The 22,113-nt window shown below is 33.0% G+C and overlaps 1 protein-coding gene across 3 annotated transcripts in view; it reads left to right on the forward strand.

Annotated features, from left to right (window-relative positions):
• Positions 1-21,497, forward strand: part of LOC118188363 (CDK5 regulatory subunit-associated protein 3) — a 59,307-nt gene extending 37,810 nt beyond the window's left edge. For all 3 annotated transcript variants that reach the window (XM_085810747.1, XM_085810748.1, XM_085810746.1), the window contains exons 11-14: positions 6,317-6,402; positions 9,603-9,811; positions 11,663-11,834; positions 21,377-21,497. In XM_085810747.1, coding sequence (XP_085666873.1) covers positions 6,317-6,402; positions 9,603-9,811; positions 11,663-11,834; positions 21,377-21,463 — 554 coding nt within the window. In that variant the 3' untranslated portion in view covers positions 21,464-21,497. The remainder of the gene's footprint in view (positions 1-6,316; positions 6,403-9,602; positions 9,812-11,662; positions 11,835-21,376) is intronic.
• Positions 21,498-22,113: the final 616 nt, after the last annotated feature.

Raw genomic sequence — 22,113 nt, forward strand, 5'->3', positions numbered from 1 at the left:
TCCTGATATCGTAAACAAAACTTTCGGACTCCAGATGTAGTCATTTGAAACACCCACCTGTCTTGCAATTTTAGCATAGGAAAGACCACTTTCTCGTAACACATTAATATTACATCTCTTTCTAGGTGTCCAATCTACTCTTTTATTTGATGTCATTGCTTCTTGAATAAATATTAAAAATTTTTACAAAAATTCCTACTTTTAATTGCAGTGTATAAGAAACAGGTCCTCTTACAGAACAAAGCAAAATAATGAATTGTTTCAAGTGTAAACATGATGTGTAAACATGCTTCTTCTGGCAGTTACTAACATTTGATTGGTTCTCAGAACAAGAACAGTGATTGGCCAGGAAAGCTAGACATTACAAACCACTTCATAACTGTGTTTTTTATTTATATTAATGTACATATAACTTTTATATGTATTGCAAATAATTGAATTTTGTGTTTTGTATTGAATTCAGTAATAAATTCTCTTTAAAATGATATATACAAGTTTGCATTTTGCGAAATGTAACATTTTCTATAAGCATAGAAAGTTCAAAAACATAAAAATTTCCAAATGTGTCCACAATTTTGGCCACCACCGTATATATATAATACTCAGAAAACCCGCCGATCTTGACATCATCGGCCAATCAGCGGCAACCACGTTAGCTTACCGCCGATTGACCTCCGATCAAAATTTGCATGTGGAAAACTAAAGCCAACAAATGTTGCTTCGTTTAATGTGCTAATACTTTCTCTTTAATTCTATAAGCAGACATAATTTCTTGTTCTGTAATAAAGTTCCGCTGTTCAAGTTCTGTAATTGCTGTGCCGAGAATATCGACTAACTTGTCAATCGAAAATTTTTTCGTTTTCACTAACTTCTCTGTCACTTTCTTCATGCCTTTATCCATTTTTGGCTGTGATTCCACTTTTTGTTTGATGGACATCGAAACATGCTTTCGCTTTGTAGATCCTTTGGCAGCTCCAGAATCGGAAACTCTTTTTGACATAATCGAAAGTTGAAGCTTACTTTTTATAAAATTGCTCTAACAGTCTGCAAAAAATAATAAGCCAGATCCAATTAGAAGATTAAGGAACAACGCAATCTGCAACATTAACTGAAATAGATAATAAGATAATTTTAGCCTAGCTTATACCATCCGTTAAACATTAAACGCGAATGCGTAAAGGTATTATGCACATGCTTAAATTCTGTGCATGCACAGAAAGTTTGTAGCTTTGAGGTCCGAATTATTAATCATTCTAGATTATTGACGTCCGGATTAAAGACTTTGTACTGCATTGTGAGACCCCAAGAAGTATGTTACCTAGAAATTTGAAAGAAAGTATGTAACCCAAGAAAATTATTTAGTATTATTATGTTAAAGAAAGCTTTTTATCTTGGTTTCTTTGTAATCGTCTTTTAGTGACAGAATAAGTGCTTAAACCAAGAATGATTTGCAAAATTCACCTTCAGTGAGGAAATCATTTTAACAAATGCCTCAGTGTAGGCACTTCATCAGGTATTGTGTCCCCTTTCAAGACATGCTGTTGACTGCACAGCATCAACACTGACAGATTAGTCCATAGCCTGCATTGTGCATAGACTTCAGCCTTAAAAGTTTTAGTGGGAAAAGAAAGTGTCGAGAGAATACTTTGTCAATCAGAAATCACAAATTTTGATTCATGTATATGTAATAGCATCACAGCTACAGAGAAGAGAGTGATTGTTGTTAAAAATAAAATGATCACGTGATCAGACGCCATGATTAACAGTCATTGGAATTCTTTTCCCAGCAAGCCTTGCGGCAAATGTTTATGAAAATAAGACTTTAGAATTTGGGTGTATTGTTCATCAGGCTAGTTTTTTTTTTTTTTTTTTTTTTTTTTTCTGTTCATGTATTAATTATGCATTATTGTTCATCTCAGATTAATTACTGTTCTCGGATTTTTCAGTCTAATATGCTTTTTGTGTGTGATGTGAATAAAAATCAGGAAAAACTAGACAACATGGTCTTCATTCAAGAATTTCGTTTAATTTTCTAGTGATGTTATTGTGATTTTTTCTTTATTGACATATTAGTAAATAAATACAAGGGAGCAAGATAGATGTGATATTTGCCATTATTGATTAAACTGATTCATTTAGTTACTAAACTCATTGGTGAATTTAGGTAAGCAGCAAGAAGTCCCAAAATTGATGCCATTCTTAGGAAGCGAGCAGGAAAAGGAGCAATGCAAATGGAGAAGTACATATTTGGTGATATAGTGGTTGTCAGGATTAAGAACTTTTTCCAGAAGATGTAAATAATTCTAATATTTGACTAACAGAAAGACTGTCGAATGATCTTGCAGAACTGAAAATCCTTCTTTCAACACCGTATATAGCCACAAAAAAGCTACAATCTGAAGAATTAACAGGGACGAGAATGTTAGGTGTAGGTAACCCTAATGTTTCACTAACAGAAAGACAGTGGAATGATCTTTCAGAATTGGAAACTCTTCTTTCTATAACATATATAGCCACCAAAAAGCTACAATCTGAAGAATTAACAAGAGGCAAGACTGGAAGAATGTGATGTTTGTTCTTTCTGAAATGGAGGGTTTATTGCAGAAGGAATCATTTTTTCAATGAAGAAAAGAGAAACTAGTTTGCTAGACAATAAGATCGCGCTGGCTCCAATATATGTAAATCCGAAAACACCGAATTTTGACAAACAAATTAAAAAGGTAAAGAAAGCTATATATGAACTTTCATTAAGAATGAAATTATTCTCAGAACAGCTGGTGTATTCAAATCAGGACAGTCAAACTGCAGATACTGCAACTGAGTATCTATCATCCTCTTCCACTGATGAATTAGATTTTGAGAAATATTTGGATAATATTGAAAAGGCCAAGGCAAAGCGAATGAAAATAAAGAACCAAGAGCCTTTAGATGTAAAAATGAAAAAATACAAACAAGATTTATACATGGCATTTGAAGAAATAGATAAATATGACTGTTCTTGCAATACACGTTTTTTAGAACTTGTAAAAATCTATCCTGAAAAGTTAAAGGAAGTAGCTGTAACAGTAACAGCTCTTCTTCCTAATCAAGTCAGTGTGGGAACACTCTTCTCAGTTCTGAAGTTTATCAAATTTGATCAATGGTCCTCTAACAAAGAAGATCTTGCCGAAGTTTTACTGTTTCTTAAAAATTACTAATGCCAGTTTTTCCATTTCATAATAAATGCTAATTAATATAAAAAAATTGCTGTGCATCAATTGTTTCCTGTAGCATCTATTACTTCTTTTATAATGAAAAAATAAGCTGTACCCATGTGTATATATTTACGTATATATGAAGGAGTCGGAGTCGGTCATTTTTCCTACCGACTCCGCAGCCCTGGATTATATACAAGTATGATGAACCCCCTGTGGTTCATGGGGGGGGCAAGTTGTTAAAAATAAAATGACCAGACCTCGTGAATAATTGTCATCTGAATTCTTTTCCCAACAGGCCTTGCGGCAAATGTTTATGAAAATAAGACCTTAGAATTTGGATGTGACATTTTTCTTGCTTACTAGCTAGTTTTTTTTTTTTTTTTTTTTTTTCTGTTTTCGGATTAATTACGCATTATTGTTAATCTCAGGTTAATTTCTCTTCTTGGATTAATTACGCTTGAATTTTTCAGTCTAATGTGCTTTTTGTGTATGATGTGAATAAAAATCAGAAAAAACTAGGCAACATGGTCTTCATTCAAGAATCTCGTTAAATTTTCTAGGGATATTATTGTGATTTTTTCAATTGTATTTTAGTTTGCTTAAATGCAATTTATCATTACATTTTAGCTGTGTCAATCATAAGTTTTCTGCTTAAATGTTTATTATCATTGTGCAATAAGTATTTTATTTAATTCTGGTTTATTTCTTTCTGAGTTTCTCTGAATTTTCATGAAACAATGTTTTAAAGTTACCTTATTTTCATATTGAATCTTCTCTAATTAAAAGCTTTTGAAACATGGCCAAAAATGGAACAGAGGATGTAACACAATATTTAATTTATGAAACATTTAACCTTCAATCTTCCTTTGAAAAATGTAGACCTTGTCCTTTGTTCACCAATTTTTTTTGTAAACATAAAGATAAAATGCTGGAATTTGTCAGACATTTCCATTTTGCTATATGTAAGAAAACTAGTTGGATAGTAGGGTATGTTGTTAAATGAAGGTTGTTTTGCTGGCCTTGTCTGTTGTTTGGCATTGATTAGCAAGTGTGTAAATTAAGGATTGATTTAAAATCAATATCTGTCTCAGGACAAAAAATATCTCTTGTTGATAGTAAAACAATTTTACAGCTTTTCATATTTGGGCGATCAAGAATAGATCTCCAGTTAAATCAATAGAAGTATATATCTGTAAAACTTCATAATGAGGCCATAATAAAAATTATTCTAAATGATTAATAGATTGTATATGTTTTTTGTTAAAACAAGAGCTGCCATTTAGAGGCTGGGATGAATCTATAAGGAAAATTACATAACATTGCTAAATCTCCTAAGCCTATATGATGATATGCATGCTTGATAATTTCTTGAAAGAAAGTCCTTTTCTGTGAGACTAGAATTCATTACGACCTTATAAATTGCATTTCAGAATTTCTCAGAAGTATTATAAAAAATAATAAAATTAGCGAATTCTCAGTTTCTTTCAGTCCATCTAGATGAAATGACACACGTATCTGCTTGCCTCATATATATAAGTAATAAAGAAAAGTACCAAGGAGTATTTTTTCTCTGATGTTATGGCCAGTCATCCTGCTAAATTGCTATGTGAGCATGTTTTTAAAATTGCAAAAGAATTCAGTTTTGAATAAAAATTTAGTTGACAGACTTACATTGGACCAGCAGCTTTGGCAGGGCAAATACTTGGACTACAGAAACAAATGAAAAAAAAAAAAAAAAAATTGCAAGCCATTTTGACACATTACCACAGCTATGTTTTTATCTTGGCTTTACAGCAGTCTGCTTATGCTATTACAAAGTGCTACATATTTCTGAACATTATCTAATGTATCTACATTTTTCAACGTCTCAAAAAAGAACCTGTGCACTTAAACTGTTCATGGTGAAAAAGAGATCTAGAATTGTAACTACAATGTGGAACTTTTGCTCAAGAATTACTAGTACAATGCATAAAATAAAAAAAAAACTGGTTATGTTTTCAGAAAACTTTTTAGAGAACTTCAATGATTGGAATTCTTTATGTTGTAGAGACATTAGGTTAATTGGAAGCAGAAAAGATGAAAAATATGCAACCGCCTTCGCCGGGAATCGAACCACGGACCTCTGGAATACCAGCCCAGTGTGCTATCGTTACACCACGAAGGCATGCTAGGAAAGTGGGAGAAATACCTTATAACGTGTATCCGTAGTTCACAAGTTCATTTGGCGGAATGTCAGAACCATGTTTTATTAGAGTTGTTTTCAAACAAATTTTATCACTTGGATGTACTTTTTGAGATTTTGCAAAATTATTAAATGTTTTTAGCTATGAGAGAATATACTATTAGACGAATTATGAACCATGATGAGCATGAGAAATTTCTTTTTTCCATTTGCTTTAATGTCAAGGAAGAGAATTTGAACTGATCTGTCCTATCCATAGTTTTCCTTCATCTGTAATGTTAATATGAATAAATTCTCCATTGAAAGGTTTTTAAAGGGCATCACTCTTAAAGAATAGAATTTGTAAGTTTTATCATAATTAACTAATGTATGTCTAGAAATTATGTGACTTTTTTCATGTTTAGGAAGTTTGAACTTGTATTATTTTCAGTTTCATCCTTACTTTTATGGCTATTGCTGACAATTTTTATTTCATTCTTCAAAGCATAAATATATCATCATGACCTTTGATTTGCTCTAAATATGAGTAATGTTTGATTGTCAACAAAGCTAATGTAAAATTCTCTGTAGCTCTGGTATATGTGTTGTCAAAAAATATCATCTAAAAGCTGTTATTACTGCAGTTTCTATAGTAGAGTTTTTATTAGGTTTAGTTCATGTTTTGAAAAATAGATACTTCAAATGCAAAGAAATTGGTTTTCAAGTAATTTAGTTAATTTAGGACAGTCTCTGATGCCTTTGCTGAGTGTTCCAAGGTAAATTAATAAAAATTTATGAAGATAAATATATGACGAGCATATTTTTTTTAAATATTATTTCAAAAATATACATTATTTTAAATATAATATTCCAAAACAGGGCAATTGATAAATTATTGCTTTTTTTTAATTAATATCTCAGTAACTCTTTTATTTTATCTTGTTTAATTTTTGTTTAGGTGGAAAGGTTGCTCGTGGCTGTGATGCCTTATCAGTGTTAGAAAACGAGTCAATTCGCAATTCCTTTTATAATGATATATTAGAGGTATTTTCTTAAGGTCCTTAATATAACTATGATACTGTTTGTGTCTAATTTCTTATTCTTAATTTAAAATTGCATTAAAATATTTGGCTGTATATATATGTGTGTTAATGCTGCATATCTATGTATGTGGTTGTATTGCCATATCTTCTTTAAAAGTTTTTTTTACAAGCTAATAGATTTAATAATAAATGAGGTACTGTTCTGTTATCCAGACTGGATACAGAAATATTATATTTTATAATTAATTTTAAGAAGCAATTTGAAATATTAAACTTTGCTATTTAAAATACTTTTGTATTATTTTTATGCTTTTTGCTATTAAAATACGTGGTATTATTTTTTGTTTATCAGCATCTGTTGATCAGTTTTATTATCGTCTGGCTTTTCAATGGCCAAGTGTTGAAGGATACAAATACTGGATAGGATTAATAAATATTTTGAAAGAGTCTGCTAGAAGCATGACAACAATGCTGTTTCAGTCGAGTGGAATTTAACATAAAAAATAATTAATTATTCCTTATGACTATGGGAATACAGCCAAAAGTCTTTAATTCGGACTCGTCGGGACTTCAGTGATTCCGGATTATCGATTTTTCCGGATTATAGATCATCAGTTTAAATCTGGTAAAATGGCATGCAGAAATTATAAAATTAAAAATATGAAACCGTAATTTATGAAATAAAGAACAATTATGATCTAAAGGTTATCAAAATTTACAAAAAAGCTTAATATTTATTTGTTTACTTTATTAAACATTTCTTTCAAAGCACGCATGCACAAAGCATACATTACGCATAGTCAAAATTAGAAATTTGCATCCAGAAAACTATTTGATGTGTATTCATGATATTTATAATGAATTTGATTTAAATCATATCAAAGACAGAGCACATTGAGATAAAATACTATATTTAGTAATGAACTATAAGCCGAATGAAATAAAAACATATGCCCTGAAGATAAGGATAGTGCTGACAGATCAACTTCCAGTTCATTGCGCGCCACGACATTCCCCTCCCCCGCAGAGCAGTGTGAAATTGATTAACAAATTTCGGAATGGTTAGAGAAACAAAAGATATGCCTTTATCCATTTTTGCAGCAATTCCACTTTTTGTTTGATGGACATCGAAACATGCTTTCGCTTTGTAGATCCTTTGGCAGTGTCCAGCATCGGAAATTCTATTTGACATAATCGAAAGTTCAAGCTTACTTTTATAAAATTGCTCTAACAGTCTGCAAAAAATAATAAGCCGGATCCAATTCGAAGATTAAGGAACAACGCGATCTGCAACATTAACTGAAATAGATAAGTAGATAATTTTAGCTTACCTTATACCGTCCATTATACATTAAACATGCAAGTGTAAACACATTATGCACGTAACGCGTATGCACATGCGTGAACGCATTATGCATTGACGCATGCACTGAAAGTTTGTAGCTTTGAGGTCCAGATTATGGATGTCCGAATTAACGACTTTTGACTGTACAAGCCAATTTTACCATAGAAAGTCTCCTATGAAGGTACTCCTCTTTAACCCCTTCGCGATATTGCTGAACTGGAAAGCTTCTGCAGACGGATGTGTCATATATGCACTTTCAAACTTACACGTTCTTTAGAATTTTTTTTTTAAGTTACTGGATGGCACTGTGACTACTACAGTTAGTTTATTTGAACATATGTAAAGTTGACCTTGTGTCTGTGAAGTACTTTCGGATTCTGGTGATTGGTTTAAATGTACAAGCAGATGATATAAAGTAAACAAAATCCACCTGAGGCATAGTTGAGGCTTCATGTGATATAAACATTAAACACCACTTTTTTTTTTTTTTCTATCTATGGGAAAATTGGAAGTGGAGCTGTAGTTTTAGGAACTCCGGTTTGTATTTAGTTTGCATCTTTTTTAAATAGAAGACGAAAGTTTTTTGCATCAGTTAAGAGAGTTAAACTAATAGAGGGATACTAATTCAGAAGTCAAACAACAAAATAGAGGGATGTCTAACAGAAATAAGTTTTTAATAAGAGAAGAGTACATTCAAATTAATGTGTGTCCATTCGACCCCATGATTGATTATTTTGACAGTGAAAACTGTAGATTTAAGTGAGAATAGCGATTTTGATTCTGAAATTTTGTCAGAGACTGGACTGAAATTTTGTTTTGCTTTCACCTCACTATCTAGTAGAACAGTGGTTACTCCATCGTAAGCTCAATCTGTTAAGTAATGGGTATTGCAGAAGTAAACTTAATTCAAAATTATGCGAATGAAATTGATTTTTCACCATTTTTTTTCGATAATCTAATGAACATAATAGTGGAAGAAACTAATAGTTTCTCTGAACATAAAATGAGTGAAAATCCATCTGAATTCAAAATCAACACACTCTTGTAGATTGTCTAAAATGAGGGGATACCTAGGATTAACTATTCTGCTGGGAATTATTAAAACGTTCGACCTGAAAATGTATTTCATAACTAATGAAATGATAGCAATTAGATTATCACACACTGTCTCCTTTCTGAATCATTTATGCTATAACATTTAATCATATATTTTGTTACATTTTATGCATGTTTAGATATAGATTTAATTAAGTTTTTACAACATTTCATCAAGATGAGCCAAATATTTTGCATTTAAATTTTAATTAAAAATGTTTTTAAAGTCTGTTGATATTCTGTATTTATGATTATATTATTGTTAGATACCATTACAAAAAAAAATCAAAACATAAAACCATAAACCTTTCATTTTTAGTTGGTTGTAGTTATAATAATGAATATTTTACCAATTGGAATTTTTTTCTTTACTGGAATTATATAAAAAAAGGAAAGAAAAAGGGTTAGATTTTATTTTTGGAGAACGCTTCCTCTCATGATTATGAAACTGTTTTCATAAAATTTTGCATTTTAAGGAATTCTGTAAATAGTAGCATATGTCAAAGATCAGTACTGGGAAAAGTCAGTGGCCATCCTTTTACTAAGATCATAAGATAAGTGCTTTTAGTGTGCATGAGTGTTACGTTCATGTGTGTTTATCTATCTATCTATATATATATATGTGTGTGTGTGTGTGTGTGTATGTAAAGACACGGGGGTTTAAATTTTGGCAAAAAATATATAGAGCATATTAATACCATTTGGTTGCGTATATGGAATTCTTTAAATATTAAGATACTTATCTTTCCTTTTATCCCTAGCTTGAAGCTTTTCTTCAACAACGGATTTTAGAGGCTGAGGCAATCACCAATGATGTTCTCTCTTCAAGCTTGTTTCATAATGCTCCTTCTACCCTACAAATGCAATCAGTCAAAAATATCAGAGAAATGCTTAATTTGGTCACAGACATTTCATCACAATTAATGTCTACTAAGCTTAAACATCTTTATCTCATAAAAGGTTGCTCAAGGTAGGAAACAGGTGTATATATTTTACAATAGAAACTTATTTTGCAAATATTTCTGAATTACTTTTTTATTCAATAACAATTTTACCGTTTAGATTGCAATATTTCACATTATTCATAAGTCAGTATTCTTGTTTGTCACAAGACACCATTCAGAAAAGAGAGTAATAGGGCATTACCTTCCAGAAATATTTACTGAAATAAAATTAGAACTTGTTGCGTACAAACATATGAAATAATATTGCAGCCACCATGTGCTAAACTGAGATAGTCTCTTTCCTGCCTTTGTAAGGCACCATAAGAGGACTGTAATAGTGCTAAAGAAATGACTTTAAATAAAGGAAAACGGCCATGGAAGATTCCTATAGCTGTTTTCTTTACTAGAAAGATTACTATGCTGAGGTCCATACATCATCCACCAGGGGTTAAGTGGTAAATCACTGTATATTGGTAGTTTGACCTGGGTTTGTTTCCACGCAAATGGGCTGGCTGCATGGATATTTTTGTGGTTTTCCCCATGTGTGGCACATATGCAAGTTGGTTTCCCTTAGAAAGGTCCTCTAAAAAATATCCTTCCCCTTATGCAGTTAATTCTTGAGTGCTTTGCCATAATCAGATAAATCAGCTAACGCAACTTGAGTCATGCATAGGAAGGAGACCCCTGGGGACTGAGTAATGCAGGGAATAAGGCTGTTGTGTGCCATAGTAGACATGGGAATGAGTCAGGCAAGTGAGTAAACCCAATGCAGGCAGAATCAAGAACTGGAGCACGCTATTATCAAAGAGTTCAGGGAGTGAGGTCATCAAAAATAATGTCAACAGTGTGAAACAATAATGGTCACAAGTAATGTAATGGTATCCTTTTATATAATATTTGCCAGTTTCCATCCTTCTGCCCCCCTTTCTTGTTACTTGTGGGCAAAAATATGAGGGCATTGCAGGCAATTATATTGGCTTGAAACATAAGCAATGGCCGTTTTTTTAAGTTAAAATTTTTTGTTTTAACAAAACAAAAAACAATAAATTAATGAATAATATCCAAGTTTTTCGACTTTGCCCATAGACCCAAGATGTTGAACTATAGTCATTTGGCTACAACCCATTTGTTTGGATAATTTTCAAGTGGTTTGACACATGTCTTTGTGCAGAAGTTAATTCAAACATTCTTCATCAAACTCATTTGGTAGTCCGGAACAAGCAGCGTCTTCAAGGCCAAAATTTCCGTTTTTGCATGAGTATTTAGCAAAGTCTGGTAGCTTATTATTTAAATTCTTTGCTATTTTAATAAGATTTACTTTGAAATAACTGTTACTATATTTTCCCAATTAATGTAGATATTATTGTCACTTTTTTAAAGCCCGAAGTATGATAGTAATATATTATTATAATAGTAATATATTACTATAATTTGAACTATAGTTCAAAATTGAAAAGTTCTCATATCATTTTCTTTTATTAGTTCCAAAAGAAATGACTTTATAGTCTGTTTATATATTTATTTTAATAAAAACATATTTAAGCACTTTTAAATTTGCTTGCTTGTATCCTAGATTTTTTACAGGTTTGGATGAAACTAAAATCTAACGACAGGAATCTACGAACTAAGGATTATTTAATTTTTACATTATGCGTTATATCATCATTTTAAATAACCCTACAGTTCTTTTAATCTCCTAGTTATTCCTTTTTAATAACTAATAATTCTATGTTGTATGTTTTTCTTTTATTATCCTTCTATTTGGAATGTTTTCTTTTTGCTTAATACATTTTTTATTTGTGTTTCATATGAGTATTTATAGCACCTGTAGGAAAAGTTGCGTAGGTAAAAAGATTATTTTTCTTCGTTTCTGAAAGGTATGTGGATAGGCTTGTGTATTCCTTGAAAAGTAAACTAGAAACAGCTGAGAGGATGGTTGAATGTCAGAAAGCTGTAAAAGTGAAGTATCAAGAAACTATAGCAGAACAAAATTCCTTAGAACCTAAAATAAAAATGATTGTTGAAAAAACAAAGATACTTCTTTCACAGGTAAGTAGTTGTTTATAATAGATCTGAGATGATTGTTTATTTTAAAATGAAGAGGTATTTTATTTATTTTAACTGAATTGTCGCCATCAAAATTAGCGTTTGAAATAAAAATACTTATTTCTTAAATATTCTATCTGATGGTCCTTGCTCTGAATCATTACTCTATGTTTTGTTTTCTAAGGTAAGAGGGAATTTCTTAAAGATAATATTTAATTTCTTCACTCATCTTGCAGTGCTTACGAGAGTAGACTTATCATTATAGGCTGTATTTTGCAAACACATTTCTTCTTTTGTCAAGCATCACAACTCTTTATTAATAAAAAATCAGATAAAAATTTAAATAAATATAATAAAAATTTGTGAAGAAATGTTTTGAAAGGTGTACATTTAATAAATATTTCTCTTGCTATTTTTTCATTCTCTTGCTATTTTTATGTAGATAGATTGGGATGCATAATTGATAACCTTATCATGATGAACTACAGTTTGGAATTTCTACTTCATTTTCAGCTTTGCTTTATTTGAATATCCTGTTTACAGCAATGCATCAGTCAGTTTTCATAAATCATTCCCTGAAACGTTCTTAAATTTGTGGAGCTACTTTTGTAAAGATTTTACTCTTCTTTTTTGAAAATAAACTGAGCTATTTCTATTAGAATATTTCTTAAATAAATCCTGGTTTTTAATAGTACAATGTATTTCCTTTAGCTTAGTAATTTTAACAAAGAATTGATCAATGTGTTCTGCATTTAATTATTTGCCTATGCAAATACAATAAACATTGCAATTTTAACTTTATCTGAATTTAATTCATTGTTTGTACTTTGTTATTTGAGTGACTGGAGACTTTTGAAATAGTTGTTAAAGGTGCATACTTTTCTTTTGAGTAACTATTTATTCACCCCCCTTCGGTAAAAGGAATTCTTGATGGTATTCTTTTAGGAATACAAGTATACCCACCCATTTGTTTAAGAGCCTATTACTGGAACTGTGGTTGAGCAATGATAGCATCAATATGTACAGTAGAATTCCAGAAAACCGCAAAGCTTGGGACCAGAGTTTGTGCGGATTTCAGGACAGAAAAGATAAAGCATAATATTCGGACTAAAAGTGCAAAATGAATAAGGCATATTAGATGCATTTAATTAAATTATTATATACATTATTGCAATAATTTATTATATGCATTAAATTTTTATTACATATATAAATTGATTATATTCATTGTATTATATGTACACAGCATTGAGGTTTGCCAATTTCGCCTCATGCAAAGATTTCCGATTTCGGATTTCCATGTTAAAATCACTGTTGCTGTAAAATTTCAACAGCTTTTCTTTATTTTTCCGTATATCATACACAATTGTGTCGCAATTCCATACCATTCTGCTATAAATCGAGGAGTAGCACCTACTTCCATCTTTTGCAGAATTTGCACTTTTTGCATTACTGTCAATGCAACGTGTTTACGTTTTTCAACGTTGCAAGCAGTAAAATCACAAGTGTGTTTCTTATCTGTCATTGTATTAAAAAGGGCTGAAATTTAAAATATACTTAATTTATCCACAAAATATCCAGATTAAAAAAAAAGGCAGCACTAAACAATCTCGTGAAATGAAATAACAAAGCTCAGAAAATACAACTTGAATCGTGAGCTTGAACAAAGAGTTGAGTGAATCATCTGCTTTTTTACCTCGATGCAGATTAGAGGAGAAAAAACTTATCTTATTTATTTTATCTTATTTTTTTAACTTCTTTATATCAATAATTTGATATTTCCATTTTGACTCATTATTATTCAGTAATTATGACATCATTATTCGGTAAGTATGTTTTTCTTCGATATTTCGTACTCTAATGTTGTGGTTTCCAGAACCTATAAACTGAATGTTTATATTCTGAGAGGCAACACAGATTTTTGGTATTGGACTGTATAATGTTGTACGTCTGATGTATTCAGAATTGAATTTTGCATTGAGGTTAAAACAGTAGGAACAGTGTGAAGTTCCTTCCCCTGATGAAAGACGAAGAACGGAAGTGACCTACCCCGGAAAAACCGGTCGAGGCAGGCTGGTGGGGGGGGAAGAAAGACTGGACTGAGTGGGCACTTGGAGTTGGACCTGCGAGCATGCCGTGTGAGAATGTAGAAAACTGAAATATGTTTTAATTTCTTTTGTGCGCCTTGTATATATATATTGTATATAGTTTATTTTACAGTGTATTCGTTGTATGGTGTATCAATAGTGCAGTTTGTGTAATAAATTAGTGAAGAAAATGTCAAAGCGGACAAGTGTTATTTTCCCACTATGGTAAGTTCACACAGAAGAACCCACCTCGTGTTTGAACGAGCGCGAGGCATGACAAATGGCGCACCCCTGTAGGATAGTGGGAAAAAGGAAATCACCAAAAATACGAAGGAAATAAGATCGTAAAAAGTGATTTGAGTGAACATGGTTTAAATGAAGGAAATAATTCACGAAAGCAAGGAAGATGACAAAAGATGGTCATGAAAGACGGAAAGTGGCACACGTAAGCCTACACGTGCAAATAAACGAAAGGGTGTATGAAACCTCGTTGTGTGAAAAGTGATCATCAGTATTACCGTGGTGATATTATTAATTGAAATGTTTGTGCAGTGTTGCAACCAGTGTGTGGTAAAAGCGATCATCAGTATCACCGTGGTGATATTATTAATTGAAATGTTTGTGCAGTGTTGAAACAGTGTGTGGTAAAAGTGATCATCTGTATTACCGTGGTGATATTATTAATTGAAATGTTCGTGCAGTGTTGAAACAGTGTGTGGTAAAAGTGATCATCAGTATTACTGTGATGATATTATTAAGTGAAGTGTTATGCAGCGCAATGAGGAAATTGTACAGAATTGAGCACAACTCGTCATTTTCTACTATCGGGATCAAAAGTAGGTCCCTCTTAATTTCTTGGGAAGCACAATATATAAATGAAGAGAGCTCCCTCCCTATAATTACTATAGTAACGGAGAAAATTCAAATTGTGTTAATGTCGGTTAATAACATGATGAGAATGCCAGGCGTTAAAGCCAGTAGACACTTAGAAAGTATATTTTATATGCAAATAAGGAATTATGATTAATTTTGTTATTAAGGAGATAATGTATGCTAAATGAATGTTAAAATAGTTCAAAAATATGTCAGCAGTAATTTCGAAACATTTAATTGTGTGCTCATGTTACTAATTGAGGTAGAAATGATTATCTATTTTTGTTGTTGCCGTATTTTGACAAAATGTTTTAATCATTAAAGTTAATAGGTTGATTAAAAATTAATTAGTTTAATGATTTGAGAACAATAAGTAAATGTTTGTTTCATTTCCTGAATATGTAAAGTATTACGGTGTTAGGCCAAAGTATTCAGAACTATTTTTTTGTACTAATTCAAAAGCTAATATAATTTTTGGTATTTATGTGTTAACAATATATGGTGAAATATATGTTAATAGTGTAATATGAGAAAGGTATTCATGATTGTGTTCACTAATGATAATGTTTGCTAAATGAATAATGGTAGTATTCAGTAGTAGTGAAATATGTATGTTTGCCTGTAAAATTAAGTGTTATTTATGTGTTGTATGGGTAAAGCTGTAAAAAGAAATACCAGAAGTTAACATGGGTCCTAAAAGGAGAAATAGGGTGTCAGAAGAATCTGATGAAATTATTAAGAACATGCAGGCTCAAATTAAGTTAAAGGAAATGGAGCTGCAGCTAGAAAAGTGTAAGTTAGAGGCAGATGCGGCTAAAGACCAATTAAAAGAGATGGAATTTTCGGAAAGACAATTAGAGAGAGAACATGAGATAAAAATTAAGAAATTAGAAATTCAGAGTAGGAAAATAGATAAATGAGGAAATAAATCGGGCTCAGAGGATGAAGGGGTTTCAGATGCTGAGAGCAAGGGAAATGATTTCTTGAAACATTTAAAAATAATAAAAGGAGTTATGATTGACCCGCCATCTAAAGCGGAGGAATGGCCGTTCTTTTTCCATCACGCGGAAATGATGTTTAATCTCTATAAAATTCCTGAAGAACATAAGAGGAAAATTATTTTGCAGAGTTTAAAAACTAAAGTTAAAAGTTTGATTTCAACTCTGGGTGAAAGGGATTTGGATAATTATATTAAGATTAAAGATACAGTATTAAAAGAATTCCAGATTACCCCATTGCAAGATAAAAAGAATTTAGAAAAATGCGTAAAAAGATATGAGGAAACGTATACTCAGCACATAGCAAGGGTTGAGGCAGCACTTGATTTCTACTTAGAATCCAGAAAAGTTAAAACTTTTGATAAGTTAAGAGAACTATTGATTGTCGATCAAGTAAAAGATCAATTACCCGCAAATGTTAAGGCGCATATACCGTTAAAAAGAGGTAGAAAACTGGTTATCTCCGTCAGAGCTTGCAAATGATCTGGATAATTACGTTGCAGCAATGCCTAGAAATTACAATACGAGTGCTCAGGAAGTAAATAAAGTGGGACCAAAACAGGAACCGATAAGACAAGGGGAGAAATTAGGACGACCAAATAAGAGTAAGGGGAATTTCAGTTCTGATTACAGGGTTGATAAGGAGAAGTACAAAGGGGTAAAAACTTTAGAACCTCAAGGAATGATACAGGCAAATAAGAAAGTTTTAAAATGTTTTCAGTGTCAGGGTGAAGGACACATAAAGCGTTTTTGTCCAGTGATAAACCTGATAGCGAAACCCAAGAGAGGAAGCGAAAAAGAGGATACGGATGAGGAGGAAGCAAAGGGATTAAATAAAATATGCGTAGGATTGAAGTTAGCTAATTATGCAGAAGAAATTCCGTTAACTAGGGCAAGTAGGGAATTACCTACGATAGAGCTGCAGATAGGCAACACTAGATTCAAAGGAGTGATTGATAGCGGAGCAGAAATTACTGTAATCCGGAAATCGGTAGTTCCACAGAAATATTTGGAGTCTGGAGGGAAGATATGGTTACAACCCGCCGTAGGACCCCAGGTAGAAGCCCAATTAGTTACAGTACCTATCAGTATCTGGTTAGGAGAAGAGGAGGTACAGCCTTATGTAAACGTTCATGCAGCAGTAGTGCATAATTTGAACGAGGAGGGGCTGGTAACACCTCGAGATTTTAGACTTCTCAGGGAACAAGGAGATATTTATTGGGGAGAAATAAGGAAGAAAAACTAGTATTGGGAGTTGGTCAGGTATCGAGTAACTTGGACGGAAAGGAATCGACAGAAAAAGGCCAGTCACGAGGTCGAAGGTGAAACGGAAATAGCTCATACTACACCGTTGGTAAGGAGTAAAGATGAGGGGGAAGTAGAAGTGGGGGAGCAGTGAGCAAGTGTCAGCTGATAACCCACCCTTATCACAAACTCAACGTTTTAGACAGGAGCAAGCGGAATGTATTTCGCTGAAAAGCGCGTTCATGGATGCACGTAATAACAAGAATGGGTATTGGCTAGAGTCAGGAATTTTGTACCATACGGGAAGTATCAATGGGCAGCGATGTAGTCAGTTAGTTGTTCCTCAAAGCTGCAGGAAAGAAATTGTGAAGTTGGCTCACGAAAGCTTACAAGGGGTCACTTCGCAGCAAAGAAACGGCGGAAAGGGTTAAAATGTCGTTTTGGTGGGAAGGATTGTCAAAGGAGGTGCGGAAGTGGTGTGAAGCTTGCAAGGAATGCCAGCTATGAAGGAAAGTTAAAGTGAAGGATAGGGCTCCAATTACAGCAGTAGGGAGGCCAGAACTTCCATTTCAAGTGGTTAATGCGAACGTTTTAGGGCCGATTGAGCCAAAATCTTCAAGAGGGCACCAGTATGTGTTATGTGTTGTTGATCAACATAGCAGATGGCCGGAGGCAATTCCACTAAAGGCGATAACAGCGAAAGCTACATGTGACGCTTTCATTGATATTTTCATGTGAACAGGAGTTCCGAGAATGATAGCCATGGATAACGGAACGAACTATAAGGCTAAGCTAACACAAGAACTTTTAACTAGGTTAGGGGCCTCGCCAAAATTTTCTACGCCAGGGTATCCGCAGTCAAACAGGCTAGTGGAAAGGTGGATAGGAACAATGAAGTCAATGTTGCATCACGCGATAGATACTCAAGGAAGAAACTGGGATAAGCAGTTACCATATTTGTTATGGACTTATAGGGAGATGTCGAATTCAACTACCGGAGTCTCACCATTTTTGCTGATGTATGGTCGGGTGCCAGTGGGGCCACTGGCGATACTTAAATCAAGTTGGGTAGATGAGATGGTATTACCACAAGGAGTTGGGGAATCAGTTACTGAATATTTAATTTCTCTTCGAAATAGGTTACAGGAGGCAGAGAAATTCGCTAAAGAAAATTCGGAAGCTAAACAGCAGAAATATGTTCATCATCATAATTTGAAGTCTAAGGAAAATGAATTCGAGATAGGAGATGAGGTAGTAGTACTGATACCAACGTCAACAAATAAACTTTGCTCGAAATGGATAGGACCTGGAGAAATAGTTGCAAAAAAGGCTCCACGTTCATACTTGGTAAAATTGCCAGATGAATCTGTTATACATTTGCATCAAAATAAGTTACGGAAATATATACAGCCTATAAATGCAGTAGGGGTAATCCATGAGGCTGACACAGAATTTGGGGAGGTGCAGCATGCGCCTATTCAAAGAAACCCTAAAGTAGACAAACTTTTAGATAGGATCTGTGTTTCAGAGGAATGGAAACATTTAGATAGGTCACAAAGGGATCAGTTGAGCAGATTAATCAAATCTTTCCATGTAGTGTTTGACGGGGAGATTAAATGTGCGAAGGTAGGATCCCACAGTATTAGGTTAAAAACGGGAGTTGAAAGAAAGCAACCTCATGTTTATAAGGTACCTGAAGCGTTGAAGCCACAGGTGGAAAAAAAATTGCTGATTTGTTAGAAAGAGGTTTAATTGAACCTTCCACAGCAGAGATTGCTTACCCTATTGTGTGTGTAGCGAAACGGGACGGAAGCATACGTTTATGTTGTGATTATCGAGGGCTTAATGCGGAAAGTCAGATTGTCCCATTTCCTATGCAAAACGCAGAAGAGCTTCGATATGAGGCAGGGGCAGCATGTTGTCTACGCTAGATATTCTTAAGGGGTATTGGGAAATCCCTATGGAGAAGGAAAGTAGACATCTGACGAATTTTGTTTCTCCGAAGGGTCAGTATCAGTGGAAAGTGATGCTGTTCGGTTTGTCAGGGGCTGCCGCAACTTTCCAAAGAGTTATGAATCAAGCTCTTAGACCACATAGTGATTATGCTGAAAGTTTCATCGATGATATAATTGTCTATTCGTCAACGTGGGAAGAACATCTTAAACATTTAAGAGCCGTACTCAGTACTTTATAGACATTGAACTTTACAGCTAATTTTGAGAAATGCTCTTTTGGCAAATCGGAGGTATTTAGGTCACATAGTAGGCTCAGGCAGACATGGCCCAGATCCAGAGAAATTGCAGGTCATTAAAAATTTGAAGCCACCTAGAACCAAAAAGGCATTAAGATCAGTTTTGGGGTTATATAATTACTATCGAGAGTATGTTCCGAATTATGCAAAAATAGCTAGGCCGTTAACTGATCTCACAAGAAAATCTATACCTAATGATATACCTTGGGGGTCTGAAGCCGAGAAGGCATTCAAAGAATTAAAGGATGCATTGTGCATGGCATCGTCTTTATATACGCCGGATATACGGAAACCTTTTGAAATTAACACCGACGCCTCACTAATAGGTATTGGAGCGTGTTTACTTCAACGAGATGAGTATGGGAAAGCTAGACCGATAACATTTGCTAGCCAGAAATTAACTAGCGCTCAGTCTAAATGGAGCACTATAGAAAGAGAAGCGTATGCAATTATTTGGGCTCTCGACAAGTTCGAAACTTGGACATACGGAAATAAGATTTTGTTGCATACAGACCATAACTCGCTAAAGTACTTAACCGAAGGGATACCCCGGAATGCTAGATTACAGACATGGGCATTAGCTCTATCTCGCTTCCAAGTCACTGTAATGCATAAACCAGGAGCTAAAAACTCCGATGCAGACGCATTATCGAGGATCCCTCATGAATCTATAAGTGACCAATAATCTGAACTAAACTGGAAAAAAAAAAAAGAAACTAATGTTGGTGTCATATTTTTTTTGTGTGTGTGTTTGTTTATTATTGTAACACTAGAAAGGATAATGTTCAAGGCAGTATGGCAAAAAGTATATGGATATTGTAATTTTCATTTATTATTATTATTATTATTATTGTTGTTGTATTATTGTGGTTACTCTAGAAAAGATTGTGTTATTAGGGTATATTAGTAAAAGAATTATTCATTACAGAAGTGTCAGTGAGTTGATATTGCAATGTTTTGTTTGTATTGCTATAGAAATTTGGACATGTACAGTTTTTATGTTTATGTGTTTTAAGTGTTCTTTTTTGTGTTAGTGTTTATAACTGTAGCATGACCCTTTTTTTTTTCTCTCTGATTTTACTGTGATTACTTGTGCTGTGTCCCGGAAAAGAGGGACTACCTGGTAAGTGCCAAAATAATATGGGTTTCAAATTTTTCGACTCAGTCGTAAATATTTACAAACCAGAGGGGAGGTGTGAAGTTCCTTGCCCTGATGAAAGACGAAGAACGGAAGTGACCTACCCCGGAAAAACCGGTCGAGGCAGGCTGGTGGGGGGGGGGAGAAAGACTGGACTGAGTGGGCACTTGGAGTTGGACTGGCGAGCATGCCGTGTGAGAATGTAGAGAACTGAAATATGTTTTAATTTCTTTTGCGCGCCTTGTACATATACATTGTATATAGTTTATTTTACAGTGTATTCGTTGTATGGTGTATCAATAGTGCAGTTTGTGTAATAAATTAGTGAAGAAAATGTCAAAGCGGACAAGTGTTATTTTCCCACTATGGTAAGTTCACACAGAAGAACCCACCTCGTGTTTGAACGAGCGCGAGGCATGACAAACAGAAATAACCTCAATTTCGAAAACATATGTATGTAAGCAAGGAATTTTCTAAACTGTATTGTATTTTAAGTTATATTTTATGCAATTTTGTGCAAAACCAAGTGTCTTTTTTTGATAACCTTGTTGTGAATTTAATTCAAAATTTAAAAAAATGTTGAGGCATGCAAAAGAATACAAGTGTGGCTGTGTGTAAAAGTTAACAATTTAAAAAATGTGTTGCCTTTACAGAATATATAAAAACAAAAAAGATGAGCACTAGAAAGAAGATTCTGACTGAATATGTAATTCTTTCATCAACATTATTGTTATTTTCTCATATTCTGCATGGAATTATAATGCTTTCCATTTAAAAGTGTAAGGAAATAAACAATTGAGAACCGTTGACATTATTTTTGGTCAGCATGGTAAAATTCATTCATTTTCTCTTGAAAAAGTATAAATTTGAAAAATTCCATCACTAACTTAAAAATTTACATTTTTTAAATCTTTCTGCAGTTGTGTATTTCACTAAATTTTCCTCTTTTGCAGGTTGAGAAAGATATATCAAAACGGTACAAAAACAGACCAGTGAATATAATGGGAGGTTTAAGTGCTTTGCAACAGATTCTTGTATAATAAAGGTGTAAATAAAGTTTATATTGCATTATTACTTTCTGAGTGATATGTGCTATTAATATATATTATGTTTGATATATTAAATGTGATAAATTACACATATATAAACAGTTAAAAGAAATTTTTAAAAAAAGCTCCTTTTAAGAAAAGAAGATATATATAAAAGGAAAAAAAATTGCTAAATTGAAATTAAGAAACTGAAATTTTAAAAAATAAAAAAAAAAAAATCTAATGATAATTTTGATGCTTTTCCATATTTCTTATTAACTGTGAGATTATTAATTTTACAAAAATTTATGAGCTGTTCAGTCTTTATTTGTTGACTATGAAACAGTTATTTCTGTAAGTGGCATGATGCTTTTATCCACTGTGAGATTTTTCTGTTACTGAGTATAAATTGTCATTTAAAATAATTTATTTAATATAAATAATAATGATATTTGTATTAAACAAATAATAATACAAATATTATCTTAATGAACAGTATAGTATAAAAATGAAGAATAAAATAAACAATTATTAAAGCTAGCTAATAAAAATTGTTTAACGACAGGACATTAATAAGTCCAAAAAGCCATGCCATTCAAAGGGTAAAAATATTGCCAAAAATTGCTTTTCTGAATTCAGAAATTGAATTTTTTAAACGCATT

This window comes from Stegodyphus dumicola, chromosome 2 (genome assembly GCF_044657685.1).
Source record: "Stegodyphus dumicola isolate Sdum_Otavi_A_Nest chromosome 2, ASM4465768v1".
Classification (NCBI taxonomy): domain Eukaryota; kingdom Metazoa; phylum Arthropoda; class Arachnida; order Araneae; family Eresidae; genus Stegodyphus; species Stegodyphus dumicola.